At 35.3% G+C, this 23,933-nt stretch overlaps 1 protein-coding gene across 2 annotated transcripts in view; it reads left to right on the top strand.

The window, feature by feature from the left end:
- Nucleotides 1-1,849: 1,849 nt before the first annotated feature.
- LOC145277073 (A disintegrin and metalloproteinase with thrombospondin motifs 9-like) overlaps nt 1,850-23,933 on the top strand; it is a 314,902-nt gene continuing 292,818 nt past the window's right edge. For both annotated transcript variants that reach the window (XM_080128762.1, XM_080128775.1), the window contains exons 1-2: nt 1,850-2,273; nt 3,546-3,904. In XM_080128762.1, coding sequence (XP_079984888.1) covers nt 2,156-2,273; nt 3,546-3,904 — 477 coding nt within the window. In that variant the 5' untranslated portion in view covers nt 1,850-2,155. The remainder of the gene's footprint in view (nt 2,274-3,545; nt 3,905-23,933) is intronic.

Here is a 23,933-nt window from a genome sequence, read left to right on the forward strand (position 1 = left end):
AAGGCAGCCCGCAGCCGTGGTTAACAGGATATTCTTGCTGATGTTCGTGCGTTTGAATTCAAAATAGAAAAATAAGGAAATAAATGGTAGACCGTAGATTTAAAGCCATCTTATGAGTGCGTAAGTTTTAGCGCCCCGAATCCACTTTTTAATTTGGTACCGCTACCGCACTGGCGCAGTGGCGCACTCGCACTACTCTGCTACCAGAGCGTACTTTTTAGGTTATTTTATGTGCCTTCTTCCTAGGAGATTAGACACAAGGTCAAGTGTGGCGTATGATGACAGTGTTTCTGGATTCGAATTTGGTACACACAGCTTGTCTGTCTGTGTCGTTCCCCCCCCCCCCAATATATATCTCCGGTTATTTATTTACTTGCTTTCCCACTGAGAAAATTAGGAACAAGGTTGTTTTTAATATGGAAGTGGAGGGGGAGGGGAAATACTGAATTTCTATCTCGCCTTTGTTGATAAACACAACTGATGGAGATTTGATATCTGTCTGTCGGAATCCAAATCTATAATATTACTATGTACAAATGTAAAATCTTTCAATGATCAATTCAGGCGGAGTTGAAATATTCTGTTGTCATGAGACCCCACCCTCTCCTCCCAGGCATTACCATCTTTGTGTGTGTGTGTGTGTGTGTGTGTGTGTGTGTGTGTGTGTGTGTGTGTGTGTGGAGGGGGGGTAATATACGTTCGTCATGAAGCAGTATCTCCTCCTTTTTGTGTCTGGGAAGGTTAGGGTAGTATTTGTTCTATGGTGATACAATTATCCCAGAGATTACCGTCTTCTTTGGAGGGGTATAGTGATAGAGCATTAAAGATAAAAAAAAAAACCCAGAAGGTCGCATATTTTTTGCACGTAATAATAATTAGCATTAGTGCAGTTTCAGTAAGCAAATTGTGTTCTTTTTAGAAGAGTTCCATAGAGTTAACAAAGCCATGTTAAGAATGACTTCCTAAATTTACTTGTTAGTGTTAAACTGCTCAAGTACCTAATAATAATTATTAAATGATATAAAAAGCGGGGAAGAGGGGTCTATAGGCGTGATCGGTATCAGATCTGTAATACACTCATTACAAAGAAAAAGAGGGAGAATGATGTTTCTCTTCCGATCCAGAATTTCCCTAGAAAAAAAAAATCCCAGTGTCCAACGTTACCCTTGTAGGGGGGGGGGAGCGCACAAATAGAGACGTTAATTCTTTTTATTAATCAATTATTTTCATTTATAATTCCACCTCCAAAAATAACTTTTTTTTACCAAGTCGTTTATTTTAATATAAACCTCTTTCTATCTCATTTTTAATGTCTTTTACATAAAATTTTGTGTGTGTTTTCAATATTTACTTCGACAGTGTTACTGTTCACTATCTAAGTAGAGCTAGTAGTGTGAGTGTGTGTTAGAAAAAAATATTAATTTCCATTTCGTAATTAAAAAATTCCTCCCCCCAATCAAATTTATCTAATAATTAAGTTTAAGTAACTTTTAAAATATCGATATTTACACAGAATCTGAATCGAACTGTTATAACCCAAGTCTAAGCTTTGGGTTTACTAAGGCAAAAGTCGGTTTCATTCTGTCCGAATTCTGTAAAAGCACCAAAACATCATAAAACACAGTAAAATAACCAAATTCTAAAAATACATTAATGTACTCGGAAATCGTTTCTACTGTCCTTCTTTCAAAACTGAATTTGACAATTCCTTAGTCTTTGGCAGGCAAAGTACTAAGTTGTTTATCTTTTTGTTAGTCCGCTCTGCGCTCTGCGGCGTTAGAATTATTGCAAAGTTTCTTTCTTTCCTTTTCTTCCTTGTTTTGCGTACGTATATATAACATGTATATTCGTATAGTGAGTCTCGTAGAAGTGGCAAGAGGAATGGATAAAGTAGGAAAGCCGTATTTCCACAGTTTCTCTCAAGAAACAGTAGTAGCACTTGCCAAAGAAAAAGAAAAGAAAAAAAAATGGTAGAAACTCATCAGCTTTGCTATTGGGCCGAACAGTGCAAAGGGGCGGGGTTTCTCTTCGAAATGATTCGCTCATTTCGAAGTGAGAAGCAGAAACTTGGCGTTTCGTGTGGATTCTACCTGGACTTCGAAGACTTCTCTCCTCCTCGGCAACAGCGACAGTTGTTCGCGGATGGGAGCTGACCATGCAGCCGGTGATAATGGCTCTTGTAATGTCCTGTTTCGGCGGCCTTTTACATATCCATCCTTCTCAAGTATCTTCTTTTTCCTTATGCAAAAACTCTACCTACACCAACAGCCAAGGTTAGTAGTTGAAATTCAGTGCATTCGTTGCAAATAATAAATGTTTTTTGGTTTCGTTTCTCTTTCTTTCTTTTTTTTTTTTTTTTTTTTTTTTTTTTTTTTTTATCTTCCGCCTCCAATTCTAAAACATTATATAATAAAACTTTAAAGCTTTGTTTTCTCGTATATTGTAATTTCAACTATGTAGTTGCGTATATACTTAGACTTTTTATAGCCAAAGTAAATTCTAATAGTCATAAGTTTACTGTTAGTGGCGAAAGAAAAAAAAAGTGAAGCAGGTACGACTATCATATCGACTTAGAATAATTAGAAATTGAGTTCAAACGCCGCAATTGTAGTTTAAAAAACTTTTTACAGGTGCGAGTTAGAACTTAAAATTAATTTCCAAAAATGACTCCATAAAAAAAATTAATTCCTGTGTTTCGGGATTTTTAAAAATGGTGATTGACTTTTCATTATTTAGACTGCTTTAGTGCTTTTGCTTTGGTTACATCGGCCGAAACGTTGTGGCTAAAATGTGAAACATAGTCTGAATCTAAATTTAATTTTTATTTTTTTAATTTTAGATTTTACTTGATTTTTTTTCCATTTTTTATTTTTAAGTCATTTATTGGTACTTTTGCAGAATACGAATCGTGCTATTTTTATTTATTTATTTTTTTTGTGTGTGTACTCATGCGGAGAGTGATCCGTGCTGAAATAATGTTATTTTAAAAGCCATTCTTAACATGGGGAGGGTGTTTTGTACCTATTCTGTACTTTAACCTTACAATTGAATAAAAAACATAACTTTAATCAAACATGGAAATACGATTTAAAATATAGCGCGGATCGGATCACTCTCTGCATTGCATTAGCACCTTTTTTTTCTAGAAAGGATGGTGCTTATGCACTTATGTTACCGCGCTATTTTTGTAATATTTTCAAGTTTTACATATTTTATATATATATATATATATATATATATATATATAAAATTGTTAGGTGAAAGTACAGGCACAAAATAACCCCTCCACATGTTACGAATGGCTTTCTAAATAATGTTATTTTAAAACGGTAACATAAGTGCATGTACTGAAAGGATTTTTACAATATCTTTCTATTGAGGTGAAAGTTCAGAATAGGTAAAGCCCCCCCCCCCCCTCAGCCTCTTCATATTAAGAATGAGTTTCTTACGTTATTTTAGCACGGTCCGTATTCTGCATAAGTGCCCAATTATTTATTAAAATCAAGTGATTTCTTTTTGTTTTTTGTTTTTTCCCATCCGGCCAGATGCTAAAGATGAGCGATCTCGGGAAGGATTACGCGTCTACGATGTTGTATTTCCCACGCGCGTAGATAAAAGTGGACGACCGTTCAACGATTCAACGGGACATTTCACCAGCTCCAAAAATTCTGATTCGTCTTGGACGCGAAAGGTTTTTTATACACTTACCGTGTGTAATCGGACGTTGAAACTCCGCCTGGAATATTCTGTGGATTTTATCTCCCCGACTTTACTTGTCCAACATGTGAACAATAATACGAGCAGATACTTTCGCTATCGGCACCGAAGTCTTCATTGCTTTTACCATGGAATTATAAATAATGATACACACAACACCATCTCTGTCAGTTTATGCAATGGAATGGTAAGTTGTTTTTTTTCCCCCGTCATTTTTATACAGAATAATACTGGAGTTTTTATTTAAGAAAGAATTCGTAATTTTATAGAATGACTCCCGTCTCCAATCAGTGGTGACTTTTTATTTTTATTTATTTATTTTTTTGGGGGGGGGGGCTTGGCTTCGCAAGGTGCGACTTTGTTGAAAATTGTAAAAAAAAAAGTTTCAGACTGCGCACAAAAACTTCAGCACTTTTACATTAATTTGAACCAAACTTTTTTTATCTTCGAAAACCTAAGTTTTAGGTTTATTTCGGCAAAAACTGTTTGGTTCGGTTCAACTTTTGTAGAAGCACCAAATTCGATACTTATGCAGGTTACGGACAGTGGTGAAATAATATTGTTTAGAAAGTGATTCTTAACACGGAGAGAGCTTTGACTATTCTATACTTTCACCTAACAATTTAATAAAATGATACCGTATAAACTGTATTTAACTTGAGAATCTTAAACAAAAAATACCGCTGTCCGTACACTGCACAAGCACTCAAACTTCTATTGCAATGGATTCTTCCGATTTATACCTGTTAGCGAACGCTATCATTTAATTGTTTTATTGATTGGCGTTAACAGTGAAGAAACGGAAATCGCAATAAACACATTTAATATTACTGCAAAGTCTTGCTTACATCGGACACCTAAGTCTAACGATTGTTTGCAACTCGTTTGGTTCCTGTTTGGAGACTCCTTTTTTTTTTTTTTTTTTTTTAAATAATCGAATAGGTGAAATTAACTTTTAATGGTCCCGTTATGCCTATTTGGGCATTTTTTTTTTTTTTTACTACCACTGACTTAAGGAAGGTAACTTTTTTTCTTTTTTTTTTTTTTTTTTTTACCTGATTTATTTCTAGTAAATAAAGAGGGGTATCAATTTCATTACGGATATAACAAGCTGCATGTCCGGAATAAGTTACAAAATAAAACTTGTCCTTCATTAACCCTAAGTCCAGGTGGCAATGCTACAAGGATAGAAATGATGTGCGTACTGTACTGTGGTTGTAAATGGATCGTTAAACTTAAATGGGCCTTAAAGCCAATTTACATTAATCATGTTTACTAGTGGCGTCTTTGTTGTTTGTGTGTGTCTCTCTCTTCCTCTCTCTCTCTCTCTCTCATAATGCTGCTACAAACAGACGTCAACTAAATTTTAGTGTACGAAGGTTGTTACAAAAGTAATGCATCCTATTTTTTAAAATAAAAAAAAAATTGACTAGTTACGAAGACGAGTGTTTTTTCTACGGAATTTCTTTTCCTACATAGTCACCACAATTCTCGATTCACTTTTGCCAGCGATGATCGATAACTGCATGGGCATTTTCATTCACATGTCTGAAATCGACGAACCCATCTCCTAACTGCTGATATAAACTGCATCGGCTGCGTAAACGTTCAACAGGCGCCGGTGAATGTTCAGCGGTTCAATTTATAGCGGCCGTTGTCGAGTGCTCCCCCCCCCCTCTAAATTCCACAATTTTCACTTTTTTATTTTTTCCTGTTATTATCGATTACCGACTTTAGTTTCAGATTTTAAAAAATTTTCATAATTTTTCACGTGGGGGTTCAGTTTGCAATTATAACATTGTACTAAATTGAACACGAACTTTGTGTCCACGATACATAGATGAGAGAGAGGTAGATACATAGATGAGAGGGAGGGTAAAGAAATCTTTTTTAACCCCTCCGTTCTAACCCCCCCCCCCTACCTTTCTTTTCGGTCACATCAGAGTTGCCATTTTTTTTCTTTTATCGTGGTCACAAAGTTCGTGTTCAATTTAGTGATAACGTTATAATTGAAAACTGGAACCTGCACGTGAAAAATTATGAATTTTTTTTTTTTATTTATTTATTTTTTTTTTTTTTATAATCTGAAACTTAAGTCTGTAATCGATGATATCAACAGGAAAAAACGTGAAAAAAAAAAAAAAAAGTAAAAATTGTGGAATTTAGAGGGAGGGGGCACTCTCGACAACGTCCGCCCTCACACCGACAATATCTACAAGAGAAATGAAACTTCCAAGCCATGAACGCATAAGTTCAGTCCTCATAAAGATGAAATTTGCAACCCCCTTTTGATCCATTCGGGCGGAATAAAAAATCTTAGCATTACTTTTTGGAACGACCATCGTACATTTACCTTGAAAGCTGAAGGAAGCATACGACCTAACTCTGGCTTCGTTTTTAGTGCTGCTGCGGACTGTCTACCAAGTTACTCCAAAGTTTTTGTTTGTTTTTTTGGTCGGTTCTTTGGTATATCCTCACTACATAAACAACTCCGTCTAAGACCTTCGTCTTCGGTGTGGTGGCGGGGATATGGGAGGGCAAAAAATACGCCATTTAACTGAAAGATTTGACTCCCTCGTCCTTATCGTTACGCTAAAGTTTATTAAAAAAAAAAAAAACGTTTACTTTAGTTACCTGCCCGCGAGATAGGGACAAGGTCATTTTTATTTTTTTATTTTATTTATTTATTTTTGGGACACTGAACAAATGCAAAAATGAGCATTGATCAGTTTCGTCGGTATTCCAGTTTGCATTTCGTCGGTATTCACCTAAAGCGACCTTTACCTCCTACCCCGAATGAAGATAACTTCGCTCGGGAGAGGAGGTAAAGCCCGGAAAAATTGTTGTACATAAAACCGATCAGAATATCTTCACAAATAAGAAATTCAATTATATAAAACTAACATTTCAGCTCGGCGTTGCCCGGGTGTTTGGAGGTGTATGTTGAGCAAAAAAAAAAAAAAAAAAAAGTGGTAGGCTCGAACTCGTACCGTGAAGGAGGAAAAAAACGTGAAAAAAAAAACGTGACGTCTTTGCTGTTACGACCACCGCCAAACCGGAAGTAACGCAGGTTTAAATTAAGGCTAGACAATCGAAGAGAGGGGATGACTTTCGACAATATCGGCGAAAAACGCGACCCCTCCCTGTAGAAAAGTGCTCAGTTGAAGGTGAAGAAATTGTTTTTAGCCAATTTTTCGATATTTGTCTGAAATGTCGCGCTTAAAAACGATACTGATCTTGTGAAAATCCGTCGCCTGTCGTAAGTTTTAGACATACATACATACATACATTTATATATTGGTAGCTCAAATTTTCGACCCAAACTGATTAAAAAGCTTGTCCTATCTCTGAATACCCTTTATGTAGAATTTTAAATGTTTAGACCAGAAATTGAGTAATTTGGAGACCGCAGCGCCCAGCGGCGCAGCGCAAAAGCGGTCAATTTTTTAAAACTTTGACCCCTATTATGACCCCTTAAAATTTATTTTCGGCTCAAATCAAGTTAAGTTAGATCCATGTCCAAGGAAACTATATCTAAAATTTCAAGTGTTTAGACCCAAAATTGTCGGAGGAGTTTGGTAGAGTTCTCAAGTCAAATCGTTGAACTTTGACCCCTTAACAGCCAAATTTATGGCCGAAAATGAATTACAAAGATTTTCCCAAATCTCAGTACCTTGTATATCAAATTTCGAGTCTGTAGACTGAAAACTGATAGTTATTGCGTTGGAAAATGTACACACACACACACACACACACACACACAGGCGTTCACTTTTATATAGATAGATATAGATTGCCAAGTAATCCAGATAATTTCTTAATCCAATCCGAACCATTTTTTTTTTCTTTTAGGGGAGGGGTCGGACGTGTGCTATTAAATATTGCTCCCATGGGAACTAAAAGTCTGTTACAAGTTTTACTGTTGTTTACATAAGTTTGCTAGGAAACCTGCAGTGCCTTCCTTGCTAGTATCTTTTTTTTTTATATATATACTTTCTCACTCTTTCAGAAGGGCTCGTTTCTTGGTAAAGCGCCTGGGGCGTCCCTACCGGCGAATGCCGATTGGTTTATCCATGCATTTTTTTTTTTTTTTTTTTTTTTTTGCAGGCTACCAGTGTGGTGCTCTTTTAGGATGCTGGCTTTTCTAATTCCACTTTCCCGATCTTGTCACATTTTACCACCGTGGGAGGGAGATAAACATGGCGATTCCATGCCAACCGGGCAGCCCTGGTCCGCTTTTTGGCATCATTCGGCCATTCTGATTACTGACCGGAGTAGCTCCAGTCGTTTCAATAGTCACCCAAAGATGTCGGTTCTTATTGAATATTGATAAAGAATCCCGAGTCAGTCCTAATAATGCCTGGCGCTTTTTCAGAAGATATTGAATTTCGGGTTTGTTTTACAATCCATAGAGGTATGAAAATGTAAAAAAAAAAAAAAAAAAAAAAAAAGTTATCGGTGAAAGTGCACACTGCACTGGGGACCGCCCGAGGACGGTTGTTCAACCTGCAAAGGGCGTTTATTCTGAAAGCCGTTCTTAACATGGGGAGTTTAAGGGTGTTTATTCCGAAAGGCATTTTCTTATTTTTAACCTCCCCGTTATCAACTTCTTAAAGGTAAATCTTAGAGTGGTGACTGGTGGTCTGGTCCGCCAGTGCAATTTCACCAATGTTACCAAAGGCAAGTTGCTCTTATTTCGAACAAATGCCAAATATTCGAAACTGTTATCGATTTGGAAAATACACACCCACACAAATATAAAATGATAGGCGACACTAATTATACGCAGCGTTAGGGGTTTAAACATAAATTTGCCTGTAGAAAAGTTGTAAAGGTGGCCTTCAAACCGTAAACTATTTCTGCCTTTTAAATTCGGTATTGTCAATATTCGGCAGACATGTGCGCCCTTTTCCCTAAAAGTACCGTCTTTGTCAAAGGTATAGGTGAGCTCTGTCTTAAGTTAAGACTCTTAACAGTTGCGATCCCAGGCATTACCTCATCCTTCGGGAAAGGTTGGTTAATTGCCAGATGTCTATCAGGGAATACAACGGATACGTTCTTGGATATTTTTCTCACCCAAAAGTGCCCGAGAGGGCACTTTTGGGTGACCTTGTCATATGATGCCTAAGGAGAAACTCGTAAAGCCCTACTCTATCATTCTGATAACCTAGGTACTTTGTTGGAATGAGGTGTGATTTATCTCAGTTTCGGAATGCACACTCTCGGGCATTACCACCACCCCCATCAGGAAGCAAGTATGTGGTGACGAATTACGAAGTCATTCCTAAGAACGCTAAAAAGTAAATGTCCCTAATTGCTACACCCTGTGTTTTCGCTTGTTTATTAAATTGTTAGGTGAAAATACACAATAAAAAGCCCACCCCTCGTTAAGAATGGTTTTCTAAATGTGATTTCAACACGGGTTGTACATTAGACGAGTACCAATTATTTGCGAAATAATCCGTAAAAAAATTTCAGATTGATACTGTAGATTAATTTGCCTTGGAAAATCAGACAAAACTAGTCGGTGCAATTTAAGTTAACAGTTTCAATATAAGCAGTATAACTTAAAAGGCATATTTTTAATCGCTAAGAGAAGCGAGCCTCGTAGACTAAGTGACTGGAAAGAGCTTTTTCTTAAGAGAAAGGAAAAATAAAGCCCCCCTCTCTCCTCTTTCTGGCACACTTCTGTCTGGTATCTGATTCTTCAAAGGTTTGGCGAATTGTGCGTACATATTCTGAGTGAAATAATCAACCACCATCAAGGCCGGCTGCGCGTGCGTCCTTATCTTTTTATATCTCTGTAATACAGAGTCTTTCCTTATACGAGGAGATCCTCGTGTCCCCGTCGACTTTCTCAACTTAGAATTTTGAGGAATTACGCAAACTCTTATAAACATAAATCCTAATCCATTTTACTTTCTGGTATTTTAGTAGTCTTTCACTTAATTCGAACGAGTAGCGACTTAATTTACAGTGGTGCGACTGACTATACTGGGGGGGGGAGGATGGTTTCTGTTAGGAGGGTCGGGGAGCTCCTTACGCTTCCTATAATGTCTACTATATCAGCGTTTAAATTAATTTTTTTTTTTTAATCTCTCCCGTAAAATTTTTTACTTACCCACCCCATAGACCTAAATTGTCGGAAATTATCATAGAATCGCTTTTAACAGTAAGAAAAGGCTTGAAAATCATAAAGTTGTTGCAAAAATGTTTTTTTTGACGTTCAATTTCATGTCAAAAAAAAAAAAAAAAAGAAAATTTGCACCAATATGATTAACGGAGCAGAACTCTGAGGAGAATAAACAAATAACTGTTACCAAACGCATTAAAATTTAACCTATCGAATAAATTTATAATCTATATATTTATAATCTATAAATATTAATTTATCGATTACATCTATAATCTATATTTATAATTTATAAATCTATAAATATTCTATCTATCGATTAATATTTATAATTTTAAGTTCTGAAACTAAGTTTGCAAATTTGGTCCGTCACTTTTACTTGGATAAACACAATTTGAAAAAATGTTAATTGATTTTTATTTCATTTTAATTTTTTGTTAGGTGGTAAATTTCAGGCTTAAAAGATAGTAAATAAATAAATTAAAAAGGCTTACGGTTACTAACCTTAAGTCCGGGAGTGTTTTTTTTTTTTTTTTTTTTTTTTTCTGAACCTGAAATTAGCGACCAGTAAAAAATCGATCGTCGTATTCTTTATTTAAGAGACAATTTAACCGGTATTTTTTTTAGTTTATCGACCCCTGGGCATTCATCTCTAAATTGTCGACTTTTTGAAGGTTTTAGGGTATGCTGAGAACGAATATCGCATTTATTCTTTGCGCAAACACGCAGTTATCCATATCTGAAGACATTCAGTATTCAATGTAATCACTATTGTTTTTGCTGGCGGCCATCTTGTTTTCTATCTAGGAAAAAACGCCAAAAACGGCCAAACGGAACCCAAATAGCCAAAACCTGGGCCCCAAAACATTTTTCGGCTTCAATGCCGAAATGACCCCACCCCCACACATACACACACTTCCGAATATTTTTCCGCTTCCCGATATAAAAACGGACAATCTTTTTTTTACTTTCTTAATTGCATTAATTTTTTTCACTTTCTTACTAAAATGCGCGCACTCGCGTAGTCATTTGACGTTTCACAAGGTGCATGAACACATGGCGGACATTTTAAATGGCAAGAAATATTTTTCATAAAATAGTTTTCACTTCATTTAAGAGTAAGGGTATTGCTGTCAGTAAGTTTTCACGAGCTGTTTACAAAAGCGTATTTTGTTTTTTGTTCTTTTTTGGGAGGGGGTATTCAAATAAAGAACTCGTGTACTTTAACAGGTGCTTCTGCAGTTTAATTAACCGTTTTTCCATGGAGGGGCGGGGGCGGGTGTGTTTTGACGTCTTCGGTTCGCATATTGACCTAAAAAATCTCATTTCCACACTTCAAAATTATTAGTGTTGCAACAATTAATCGGGATTCAGAAAAATCGGAATGATTTGTGGTATCGGAATCTGGGGAAATTTGGTCCTTATTTCCGATTCCAGGAACGATTCTTTTAATTTTTTTTTTAATTTTTTTTTTTTTTTACATAATTGTCCACTGATAATACTAATAAATTGTTTTTAATCTACCAGTAAAACTAATATTTTGTAGTTATGTATCGTCACAACGAATTTAGATTAAAAATGGCACCGGTAAAAATGGTATGAATGGAAAATAGAAAAAAAAAAAACTCACAATGAGTTCATCCAATAATCACTATTTTCGATCAATTATGAGGAAGATTTTAAAGACAAAAAAATCTGATTGTATTACATTAAACACACAAGCGTACTTATAGTTTTGCAAAAACCTATGCACGTATTGCACAAGAGTTTATGAAAAACTTGTTCAATTTAATGCCCATTTAATTTTCTTTTTTACTGGAAAGAAATGATGACTACAAGTGCAGAGTTTTAGGATGATTTATGAAAAAGTAAATAAAAAATATTGCATTTAAATTAATTTTGATCAAGAACAAATGGTTGTAAACACGAAAATATAGTAAAATCACGAACAGCTACAATAAGTATAAGTTAAAATTTGAAATTGTTTTTCATATTTATTTTAGAAATTATCTTGTTAGTGTTCTCTGAAAAACCTTTGCCTTGCTTAAGGACTCCATGATGTCCTTAAGTTTGGAAAATATTGCCTAGGAAACGAAATCAATGCGCTCTGCCCGCTGAGTGGCCGAATAACTTGGCACGGACATTAGTTCGCGAGAGAAAATAGATCTTAAGTTTATTCATTTTATTACTGCTACATGATACAATGAATCTTAGCAGTTAAATATTTTTTTTTTTCCGGAACTATTGCTTTAAAATTTTCTATTTCGAAGCCGAGCGTACGGTTAAGGTTAATGAGGGAAGTTTTTTTTTTTTTTCTTCCTCAGAAAAAAAAAAAAAAAAAAAAAAAAACTTTCACTAGCCCTATGCCCGGGATCACTAAACAAGGAAAAAAGAATCTATAATATACCAATTCAGTGGGGTTTTTTTTCTTTTAGATAGAGAAAAAGCGGAAGAAATAAAAGGAAATAGTTTTTTTGTTTGTTTGTTTAACCTCTCTTTAACTCTCTAGCAGCTAGTTTTCATCAGGACATTCCTCCACCACCACACACACACACACCTCGATAACGTTTATAATCCAAGAACTTGGGTGGTCCATCCAATCTCTTTACCCCGACTAAATAGATTATCATTTAGAAAGTCAACCTGTTGTTCCATTGTCAAGTATAACCTTTTCTGAAAAAAAAAAAGTCGCGCATAAATATAGAAGTTATTTGTTATCGTCGAAGTTTCAAATCAGAATGAAAGTAAAGTTTACTTTATCTACTAGAAAGCCACCCGACGTTGGCCGGTCGTAAAATACGCTTAAATATATTTTAATTGATGTAGCTTCAGTAGCGCCAATCTAATATATAGTAATGGTTTCAGGTTTGTTTTTTACTAGCCTGGGTGCCCGGCGTTGCTCGAGTGTTTGGAGGTGTGTGTTGAGCAAAAAGAAAGTGTTAGTAGGTAGGCAGGCTCGAACCCATGACGTGAAGGCGGAAAAGAAAGTGAAAGAAAACCAGACATCTTATCGCTATGCTATAACGCGACAGGAAGTGAAAAGCGTCTAAATTTAGCGATGTCAATCAAAAAGTTGACTTGCAGAAGTGAATGAGTTCACGCAGGCGCAGAAATGAACGTCTGGCTTTCAGCCGTTTTATTTGTTTCCCAACGATGTTGGGGAAAACCAGCTCCCTCCAAAACAGGGGGTACCTCTGGCAGTGTCCAAATGAATAGCAATTGTCTGATATGGAGGGTTTCCTCCACATTGATCAAAGCTGATTGCTTTTCTGAATGTCTCGGCCGGAAGGCCAGGCACTTGCATTTGCTTTAATCAGTTTCGCCCTATTTATGAGAAAGACAAACATACATGGGGAACCAGGGATTCTTTTAAAAGTCGATCAAAATAAAGATAGATGACGTCTGTTCGCGAATCAGAGATTATAATCTAGGGAGTATAAGAAAAGTTATCCAAAATAGTAACCTCGTTGAGAATCCCTTTCAAAAAGCCTTTCGTGGACATGACTATTTTGTCCTTTTATATATATAGATGGCTTGGGTACCATCAGTTAGTAAACAAAAACATTTATCTCTCTAGCGGTATTTGCTACTATATAACCTAAGGATACACGGATATAAAAACTTCAAAAATTAACACGATTAAACGTGTAAGTGTATATTTGTGCATGCATAGAAGATACAAATTAAGTCGTCTTACATCTGCCAAGTTCCAACTTTTAAATTTTGACTCCTTAGCAGCTATTTTTACTAGCTGAAAGCCAAATCGAATTTGTTCCTCAGGTCCAAATCTCTTGTCAGGTTCCAAGTCGGTAGACCAAAGATTGACAGTTTGATAGAAACTGTTCCACAGGCAGAAAAGGTAACTTTTATGTATAGTCTAAAGCAAAACTGAGTCTTAACTTTATTGCTTAATAACTGACTTTCTTTATCCTCCTCTCTCGTATTCGTTTTTAATGTAATAGACACTATCTCCCTGTGTGTGTGCATTTTTTTTTTTTTTTTTTTTTTTTTTTTTTTTTTTTTTTTTTTTTACAGTGATCACCACTTATCAAGGCCCGGAAGCCACTCAGGGATAAGGGTTATTGCAAGTACATTACGTTAGTGTGGAAATTTGAAGTGTTTAATTAAGGGGGCGGTTCATTAGGAATTTAACATTGGACTTGAAGACATCCAAGTTGTAGTCCGGAGGGAAGCAGGCAGACGGAACAGAGTGTATGTGTGTGTGTGTGCTCGTCAGAATGTTTGTAAATGTAAGTAAATTTCGATATCAAAATGTCTTTTCTTTTAGAAATAAACAATATTGCATGTAAATAATAAATTCTTAATGTCTTTTAGGAGATGGGTGCTTTCAGTAAGTATAACTATCTCGATTTGACCGTTTGTAAAAAGAAAATTGAATATCGAATGCAGCAGCAGCAAGTCCTGTGTATATATACCAAACAGAACACTTGGAAACAAGTCCTACATCATCCGCTATAACTATGTAATCTCTACAGTTTCATATCTAGAGAACGGAACTATTAAACTTCACATAATGATGTGGGGCAAGAGAAAGAACCAATCTTAGAAGTTAGTGTCTCCCAATGATACTGAGTTAAACAGAGCTGAGAGGAAAAAGATAACAAAATTCCAAGGTATGACATGAAAAGAAACTGGAATCTTAGGAAGATATTCACCATTCCTGTAATGATAGAAGCAACTGAACTCGTGAATAAGAATTAAAAAAAAATAACCAAATGCAAAACCCGGTGAACTAAGTGCAAGCGATTTTAAACAATTGTACTTAAATGTTCAGTTGGAATCTTTTAAAAGATCTTTTGGTTGGAATATGAGATAACTGGTGAATATCTGACATCCGGTAGTATGCTCCATCGTCAGCTTGAACAGAATAAAAGAAAAGTTGCCATCTTTTACAAATAAAAGGAGACAACTCGATTTGAACTATCGATCAAAATCAGCTTGTAATGGATACAATTTCCTAATAAAATCGTAAAAATGACTTGATTAATTTACGTAATTTTTGGAATATGACCTTTTCGTTCAGTGGCAGGTATGTCCATAATATTTTTCTGTAATTTAGGTTTTTAAAGTGGATTTAATTCTAAATAAGCACCAGACTTGTAAATAGACCTTAAAACATTAGCTTAACAAAACAATTATAGCTGTGATGTCGCCCATTTATGATTTAACAAAGCATTATATCATAAAATGCATCGTATAGTTTTTTTTAAATGAATAATTTGTATAAATTTTATAATTCTAAAATACTTCTTGTACGATTAGTGGATCTACAAGTCTAGCAAAAAAATGTGCGACCAGATGAAGCATACATATGCTAGTTTATTATATAAAGGGGTAATTGTCCGTGAGTGTCCATATAAGTCATAAACTACACAAGACACACAAAGCTGACATATTTTTCATTTTTGCCTCATACAAAATACATATTTTGAGTAGCTTTCACAGACCCCATTCCCTTCCGTCAGCTTTTGATTTGAAAACTCAAATACTTGCCCTTTGGGATAGGATCAAGCGTGGTATTTGTTGTCATCTATTGAACTAGGGAAAAATTATTGAAGTTTAAGATTTGATTTACGCCATGTTGCAACACACACACACACACACACACACACACACACACACACACACACACACATATATATCGTTTCAAGGAAATATTGGTCCGTGTTGTTAAAACAAATTTTATTTCCAATCCACTTAATATAATTTTTTAATGCAAATCGCTGCATTCCTTCTAAAATCTAGACTTGAGATTTGATTTAAAGTTTATTTTTCCTCTTTAAAAGAATGGTTTGTTGACCATTTCTTTTATCATGGACCCTAGACGATATTTATCGGAATAAAGTAGGTGCATATCTAGTAATTCTCAATTTACCGCAAATTTGTAATGGGGTTTTTCCATATTTATTAATCTAAATTTATTCCGGAAAACCTTGTTAAGCGCCTTTCCTTTTCTCTCTCTTTCTCTCTCTCTCTCAAATAGAACTCACATCGAAAGCAAATAAAATTCATTTTTGATTTTATTTTGCAATTTACTACACATTCTTAAGTAATCATGAATTCTTTTTAAACCCTTCCCGAGAATCCTAAATTCAAACCCCTCTGCCTAAATGGTGACAGGTAACATCAATTAGAAAAAATACATAGATACTGCTATGTTTGCTACAAAGAAGATTGACTCCCTCTACCAAGATAAAAAAACAAACTTTTCACACCTAACAGTATGCGGAAATTTAAATGTAATGCGAAAAAACGTATTGCTATACCAATTTCCACTTAGCCCTCCAAATACACACATTATATCCCCTAATTCGCACTAGCTCCTTTTAAACAAATATATTCTGCTCGGGTGCACAGTATCGTCATTTCGTATGAATCTGAAGATTTTGCGGCTGGCATTGGTTTCCCCGATATTTTTCTAATTCTTTCTCGATAGACATTGGGTACTTAGAGGGGGGACCACGATAAAGTTGATAACATCCTAAGGGAAAGTGGTTTTTGTAGAACGAACTAGATTCGAACTTGAAACACCCAGGTTGTTGGTCTGTTGTTAGTCACCTTACCACCGTTACCTCCCAGTGCACTGGAAAAATGGCACACGTGAATAAATCGGAAAAATGGCACACGTGAATAAATCGGAAAAATGGCATAAAGCAGGGAAAAGGATAATAAATATCCGTCTTGTGTGGAAGAGGTTAGTTGATCAACAAAGCATGCACAAAATATTTTACAATTTATACCGAGATGTCCGTTTCTTATAAATTTAACGTAAACTGCACAAAACTACTTTTTGTAAAAATGGCGAAAAAGTATAATCACTAAGGATTATAATCGCCCGACGTATCATTACGTGGGTCTGAACGTGTTATCACACCACACAACATACCAGTTACTACAGGAGTGATATCTCTCTCTCATATACATATATATGTATATATATATGTGTGTGTGTGTGTGTGTGACCTTGTCTGTTTGTCTGAGGATTTCTACCAAACTCTTCTGTCAATTTTTGGTCTAAAGATTTGAAACTTAATATATAGGAGATTTGGACCTATAGAACAAATTTGATTTTATCTTTAGCCGGTAAAAATAGTTGCTAAGGCGTCCAAACTGAAAAAAATTGAAACTTGGCAGGTGTAAGTCGACTTAAAGTACTCTTCTATGCATGCATAAATATACATTTTATTGATTAAACAGCTATAACAATCTAATCTATATATATAAAAGCCAAACGTCTGTGTGTATGTATGTATGTTTGTTTGTAACGCTAAAACTTTTGAAAGACGGAACCAAACTTGACAAATTAGGTATCATATTGAAGCCCCATCCCCCGGATGACAAATATCGAAATTTCACGTCAAACGGACTACTAGAAGTTGGTCAACTGATCAGTTATCTTCGAGGGGGGGGGGCCAAAAAAACTGTCATTATCTATATATATAAAAGACAAATGTTTGTTTGTAACGCTAAAACTTGAGATGAAAGATTCCTCTCCCCTAAGAATAAAACATATGTTCGATATCTGCTTTTGTTTTTTCATTGTTTATACGGTCCCGGGCAACGCCGGGTAGCCCTGCTAGTCTATATATATAAAAGCCAAACGTCTGTGTGTATGTATGTATGTATGTTTGTTTGTAACGCTAAAACTTTTGAAAGACGGAACCAAACTTGACAAATTTGGTATCATATTGAAGCCCCATCACCCGGATGACAAATATCGAAATTTCACGTCAAACGGACTACTAGAAGTTGGTCAACTGATCAGTTATCTTCGAGGGGGGGGGCCAAAAAAACTGTCATTATCTATATATATAAAAGACAATTGTTTGTTTGTAACGCTAAAACTTGAGATGAAAGATTCCTCTCCCCTAAGAATAAAACATATGTTCGATATCTGCTTTTGTTTTTTCATGGTTTATACGGTCCCGAGCAACGCCGGGTAGCCCTGCTAGTTATATATAAAAGACACTTTGTTTGTTCATATCGACTTCAAAACGGCTTGACCGATTTTTTTTTTTTTTTTCACACAAATATACTTTGTCTTGGAGTGCTTTTAGATAGGTTTTGTATCGAAACACCTGATAAGTATCGAATATCGATAATCAAAAATATTACTTGAAAAAATTTCTCCAATTTTGACCGAAGTTAACACTTTTATACAGCTTAACATCGCAAGTGCATTTGAGAAATTTTATTGCACAAGCAGAAGGGCCTGGCGTATAAAATCAATAGTAGGTTATGTGGTAGAATATGATCGTGTTAGAAATAAATGTTTGTTTAGAGCACAATTGAACCATGATACTTGATTTTTGCATTTTAAACTTTAATTCAAATGAACAAATTTTATGAAATCAACTATAGATCAATGTAGACTGCAATGTACTGTGGAATAAGTCACGGCGGGGACTGAACTTCCTCCTCGTGCACTACAGTGTGTCCCTGATTAGCGAAGGCTATCAATCGATTTGATTAAAAAAAAAAAAAAAAAAAAAAAAAAAAAAAAGTGCGGTTTCACCGATTTCCATGACAAAAGTATTGGAAGTATGGAATATTTGTTGATCCTCATTCAATCCCGGGCAACGTTAGGTCTCCCTGCTAATAAACACAATCTGCATAAATTAAAATATATTTAAGCGTATTTTATGACCGAGTAACGCTGGACAGCCTGCTAGTTACATGTAACTGCAAAAGAAACTAGATCTTAATCAGGCTACTGTCGCTATTTTTTTCTTTCGCTTCATCTTTTTCTTTTTTCTTTTTCTTTTTTCTCACTTCTTTCCATCTTAGTTCGTTTTCAATGTATTTTTCTCTTATGATAGTTCTCTCTTAAAACTGAAAATATTGATATTTACCGTGAAAGCCAAGACTTTAAACGCTTCATACACTGAACGGAGTATGAGTGTTCGTTGACTTTTGTTTCATCAAAAAATGATTTCCGGTCTCCTTCTCATCACTTGCGCACTCAATGTCTTCCTCTTAATTTTGACCTAGTTGTAACCGGTTAAAGTTTTTTTTTTTTTTTAAATGTTTATTCATTGCTCCCCCCCCACACACACACATAACATAGTGAGAGAAATTTATTTCTATTTCATTTTTTTCCTACCCGCACTCATGTACGTAGCAGACCACTCTTTATCTGTGCCAAAACCAAAACGTAGATTCCATGAACAAAGCTTCTGTCTTAGAAGTGCACGCCTGTGGAACTCTCTTCCGTCTGCCTGTTTCCCGCCTGACTACAACCTGGATGTCTTCAAGTCCAACATAAACAAATTCCTGATGAACCGCCCCTTTAAGTAAGACACTTCATCAAATCTCAACACTAACGTACTGTACACGCAATAACCCTTATCCCCCAGTGGCTTCCAGGCCTTGATAAATGGTGACCACCTTGTAAAAAAAAAAAAAAAAAAAAAAAAAAAAAACAGTAATAAAATGGCTTTAAAAGCGAATTCACAAGCCAAAATTAAATATAAAAACCTTACCCACTCCCTTGTTAATCTGCTAACTAGCAATGGTAACAAGCCAGATAGCCTTTTGGCTTAGATCAGAGTTAAGTACAAAATGGTTGGATCCTTCTACCGCTCCAGAAGCAATCCTATACCTTCATAAAAGCCATATACGTTCTAAGATGAGTACTCTTACTACATTTGAGAAGGAAGTGCTCAGAGCATCCTTTTATGCCTGAAACGGATATAAAAACCAACTTCGCAATCTAGTGGGCAATGTCCTTTTCTCATCTACCTTTTTCTCATAGAAGCAACGTTGTGAGCCTATCCCTGCTCTTGTTATTTTCATGACAAATACTCCCCTGCATGGCATGGCATGACACACGACTAGCTACAACAGCTATCAGCAATTTTCTTTTCTATTTGTGCCTAAAATTAAGCAAATTTCATAAGCAGCGTTTTTTTCCTAGAACTGCTCGTCTGTGGAACACCATATCACAGTTGCTTCCCAGCTGACTAACATGGTCATTTTTAAATCCAATGTAAACAGGTTCTTTGTGAGCTGTCCTCTAAAATGAAATAACTTATCCAATTTCCATCCCAAATTATTAACTGTACCCATTAACCTTTTATCTTTGAGTGGCCTCTGGGCTTTGATAAATGATGACCATATGGTAAAAAAAAAAATCTTTGGCTTCAGAGGTGGAGGCGAAATGTTTGTTGCCTGAGGTGACCTTATTCATAGAGGGTTGTTTGTGTGTCTCGACTCTGACTTGTGCATTATTTTTAGTTTCTATCGATTTATTGAAATCCAAATCTATTAATTGAATATTTTGAAATCTTTTACATTCAATGTTTTTTTTTTTATAAAGATTAAATCATTACTTCAACAAAATTAGCTTTATAACACTTTGGTTCACTTAATTTGATGGCCAAAATACCGTAATTTTCAAAATCATATTTAAAAAGTCTGCTCATTATTTTCATGGCAAGTGTTCGACTGAGCTCTAATCTATGCCCCCCCCCCTTGCCAATTTTTCACAAAAAACACTTGTCTAGCCAAAAATGGTATCAATAAATCCCCCACTCTATCGGTGCCTAAACCTAAACGTGAATTCTATCAACAAAGCTTCTTTCCTAGAACTGCCCATCTGTAGAACTCTTCTGCTGGTCTGCTTTCTGGCTGACTACAATATTGTCTTCAAGTCCAACGTAGACAAGTTTTTATTGAACTGTCCTCGTAAATAATCTGATTATAACAAATTTCCACCACAATCCCAATGACTACAATATTAATCCTTATCCTTAAGTAACCCCCTTCATAAAAATAATAAAATAATTTGATAAGGGGGGGGGACATCGAAAAATATACTCACAGACAACGCCGGTTAGATACAGTGGCTCGAGTAATATCTTCTCGCCCCTCCTCGCCTCCCTCTTCAAATGAACTTTCTGTAGTTAGGTTGATCTACAAAAAGAAAAAAGAGCAGGGTTGAGGAATGGAAGCTGTGATTGACGTACCCTTGACAGATCTTTTATCTTTGTTTACTTCAATCTAAAAAGATGTGAATTTCAGAATCAAGCTTGTCTATCGTCTGGATTTCAAGAGTGTCACATCAAAAGAATTGGTTCTCTTTTTTGTTCGGGACAGATTTGTGTGCGTATTTGTGATATGTATGTATACACATATGCCAAATCCATATTAATTTCTTCCTTTTCGGTTAATAGAAGGAAGTTGGAAAGTTCTTTTCAACATGCTTTATAGATCAATGAGCTCGGATATCCAGTGGTGTGCCGGTCGGCAAGAGTTAAACTGAATTTGACACCAGCTATATCACGACCGCAAGTTATGAAATGTACATGAAAGGAAATATATACTAGCAGGACCTGCGTCTTGGCGTTGCTCGAAAAGATAGAAAAGGCTAATTGCATTGCTAAGTTCTTTTCTTTATTGTGTAAAAACTGTTGTGTTTGCACGTAGGTATGCAAACATCTGTCAAGGGTACGCCAATCACAACTTCCCTTCCTCAACCCTCACTTCCCCAATGAGAAATTCACTTGGAAATTTATTTCTTTGCATGTACATGTGAAATGGAAGCCTTTAATATAATTTATATGCATTACTACAGTATTGGTGGTCAAAATGTAATTCCTATTTTATCTCGTCAATTACAAGAATTGTATTTTTTCTGAAATGGTCAGTTAAGATTATATATTATTTATTTTCACCCTTTTTAAAAACGTTTTTATGAGAACAGTCCTCAAAAAAATCCAATCATTTGAGGCCCCTAGCGCCACTCTAAGTTTTGGAAGAGATGGTTAGATTATATTAATAAATCTTGTAAAAACTCAAGATTTTAACGAATTTTTCGATGCTTTTAAATTTATATTGAAATTGCAGATTTTATTAAATATATGGAGGAAAACATTTGTATGTGATTCCCCTATATATTAAAGATTACAAATTCTGAACAAAGTATGTTATAATTGATTGAAATGTTAATATTTTAGAAGGATGAAGTCTATAAAAGCACATATTTAATTTTGATGCTTTTGTCGTTTAACATAAATTCTTAAGAAATGGAAAAAAATAAGTTTTCATTAACGTATACGGTAATCTGTTAAAAAAAAAAAAATTTTAAGTGATTTTTTTTTTTCTTAATGAGATTTTTAAACCTGTAATCTTTTATGCTTTAAGCTTTTGTCCTATTGGGTTTTGTCTGGTAGACTTTTGTCCGGTCCCTATCGTGCAAGATAAACATTGACATCAATTCTTCTTGGGTTCTGTCTGTATTACTGAGTTAGACTTGGGAATTCCTGCAGCTTCAAGTAATCCATTTTCGACCTAAAGCCAGATCCACCTCCCTATTCCATGTTTATATACAGGTTGTAAAGCAAAACTAAGATGGTTTTGGGGCGAAAGCCATAAAATCGAGACTATTTATAAGAATGATTCTTGTTGTTCTTTTTTTTACAGTGGTCACCACTTATCAAGGCCCGGAAGCCACTCAGGGATAAGGGGTATTGCAAGTACATTACGTTAGTGTGGAGATTTGATGAAGTGTTTACTTAAGGGGGCGATTCATTAAGAATTTGTTAACGTTGGACTTGAACACATCCAAGTTGTAGTCAGGTGGGAAGCAGGCAGACGGAACAGTTCCACAGGCGTGCAGTTCTAAGAAAGAAGCTTTGTTCATGGAATCCACGTTTTGATTTAGGCACAGATAAAGAGTGGGGAAAATTTTTCAGTGGATTCAGCTAGACGGGTGTTTTTCGGGAAAGATTGGCGAGGGGGGACCAGAGATTGGAGTTCAGACGAGCACCTGCCATGGAAATAACGATAAAACAAGGATAGGCTCGCAACGTCTCTTCTGTGGGAGAGAGGTTGCAAGGTAGAGAAAAGGGCATCCCCCACTAAGCCACAAAGTCTATTTTGTACTCTGTCAAGGCAGGATGGGCTGTTTTTAGCAGCTCCTGCCCAGATATGGCAGCAGTATTCCATCCTTGGACGTACTTGGCTTTTATATAGATAGAGAATTGCATCAGTAGTGAGATATCTTCTGGAGTGGTAGAAGGATCCCACCATCTTTCCAGTGACCTTGGCAACAGACTTGATGTACGTGTTCCATTTCAGATCAGGAGTAAAGGTCAAACCCAGAAGCTTGTCAAAACACGACGAGAACCATCCATCCCAATTGATGCTAGATGGGGATCAGTGTTGATGATATTCCTTTGTGTAATTTCTTTGTCATAAATGTTCCATTGACTAGCACACTTGAAAAACTAAAAATTTGCTCAATGTATATTTTTAAATATAATTCTAAAGACATTTAAATTGTTTTATGAATTAAAAATTAATTACTAAAATTTTCTTAACTTTTTTTCATACTTAAATTTTAATGAATCTTTATAGAGATTAAATAGATTCTTTACTATATACGAATTTATAAGTATTATTGTAGATTAACACCCTCAGCAAAATCACCCTTGGAAAGTAAAACGAGATTCAACCTGTTTAGGCGATTATGTGTTAACACTCTGAAAAACTTGAAGAAAAACAAAAAGTCAATTATTTAAGAACTTTGGAGGGAGGATCTGCTTCACATTTACTGTAAAATGAGTTTCTTTTCCGAGACACTATAGCATTTTATATCAGTTAATCAAAAATTAGCTTTCTCTGGGAGAAAAATTCTGAGTATATTTTTTTCATTTTAGGGGGAGTTACGACCTTGCCAATCGGACATAGGGTTAGTGCTAAAAAATTTAGTGAATATCTCCACAAAGTTAGAATATTCTAGAGATGATCATTTTACGTTAAATTTTTAGATGAAATTTAATTCCATTTAAATTCTAAATTTTTTTTCCACTAAGTTTTTCAAAGTATAATCACCTAGAACAAAAAAAAACTTTTGTATCTACAAATTTGATATTATAAGTAAAAGTATTTCTATTAACTGCATCTTTCTTTTTACATTAAAACAAATCAATCTAGTATATATTTGTCATATTAACAATAGCAATAACCACATATTTGTCATATTAACAATAGCAATAAGCGCATATTTGTCATATTAACAATAGCAATAAGCGCATATTTGTCATATTAACAATAGCAA

Source organism: Euprymna scolopes, chromosome 1 (assembly GCF_053919585.1).
Source record: "Euprymna scolopes isolate OS-2025 chromosome 1, ASM5391958v1, whole genome shotgun sequence".
NCBI lineage: Eukaryota > Metazoa > Mollusca > Cephalopoda > Sepiida > Sepiolidae > Euprymna > Euprymna scolopes.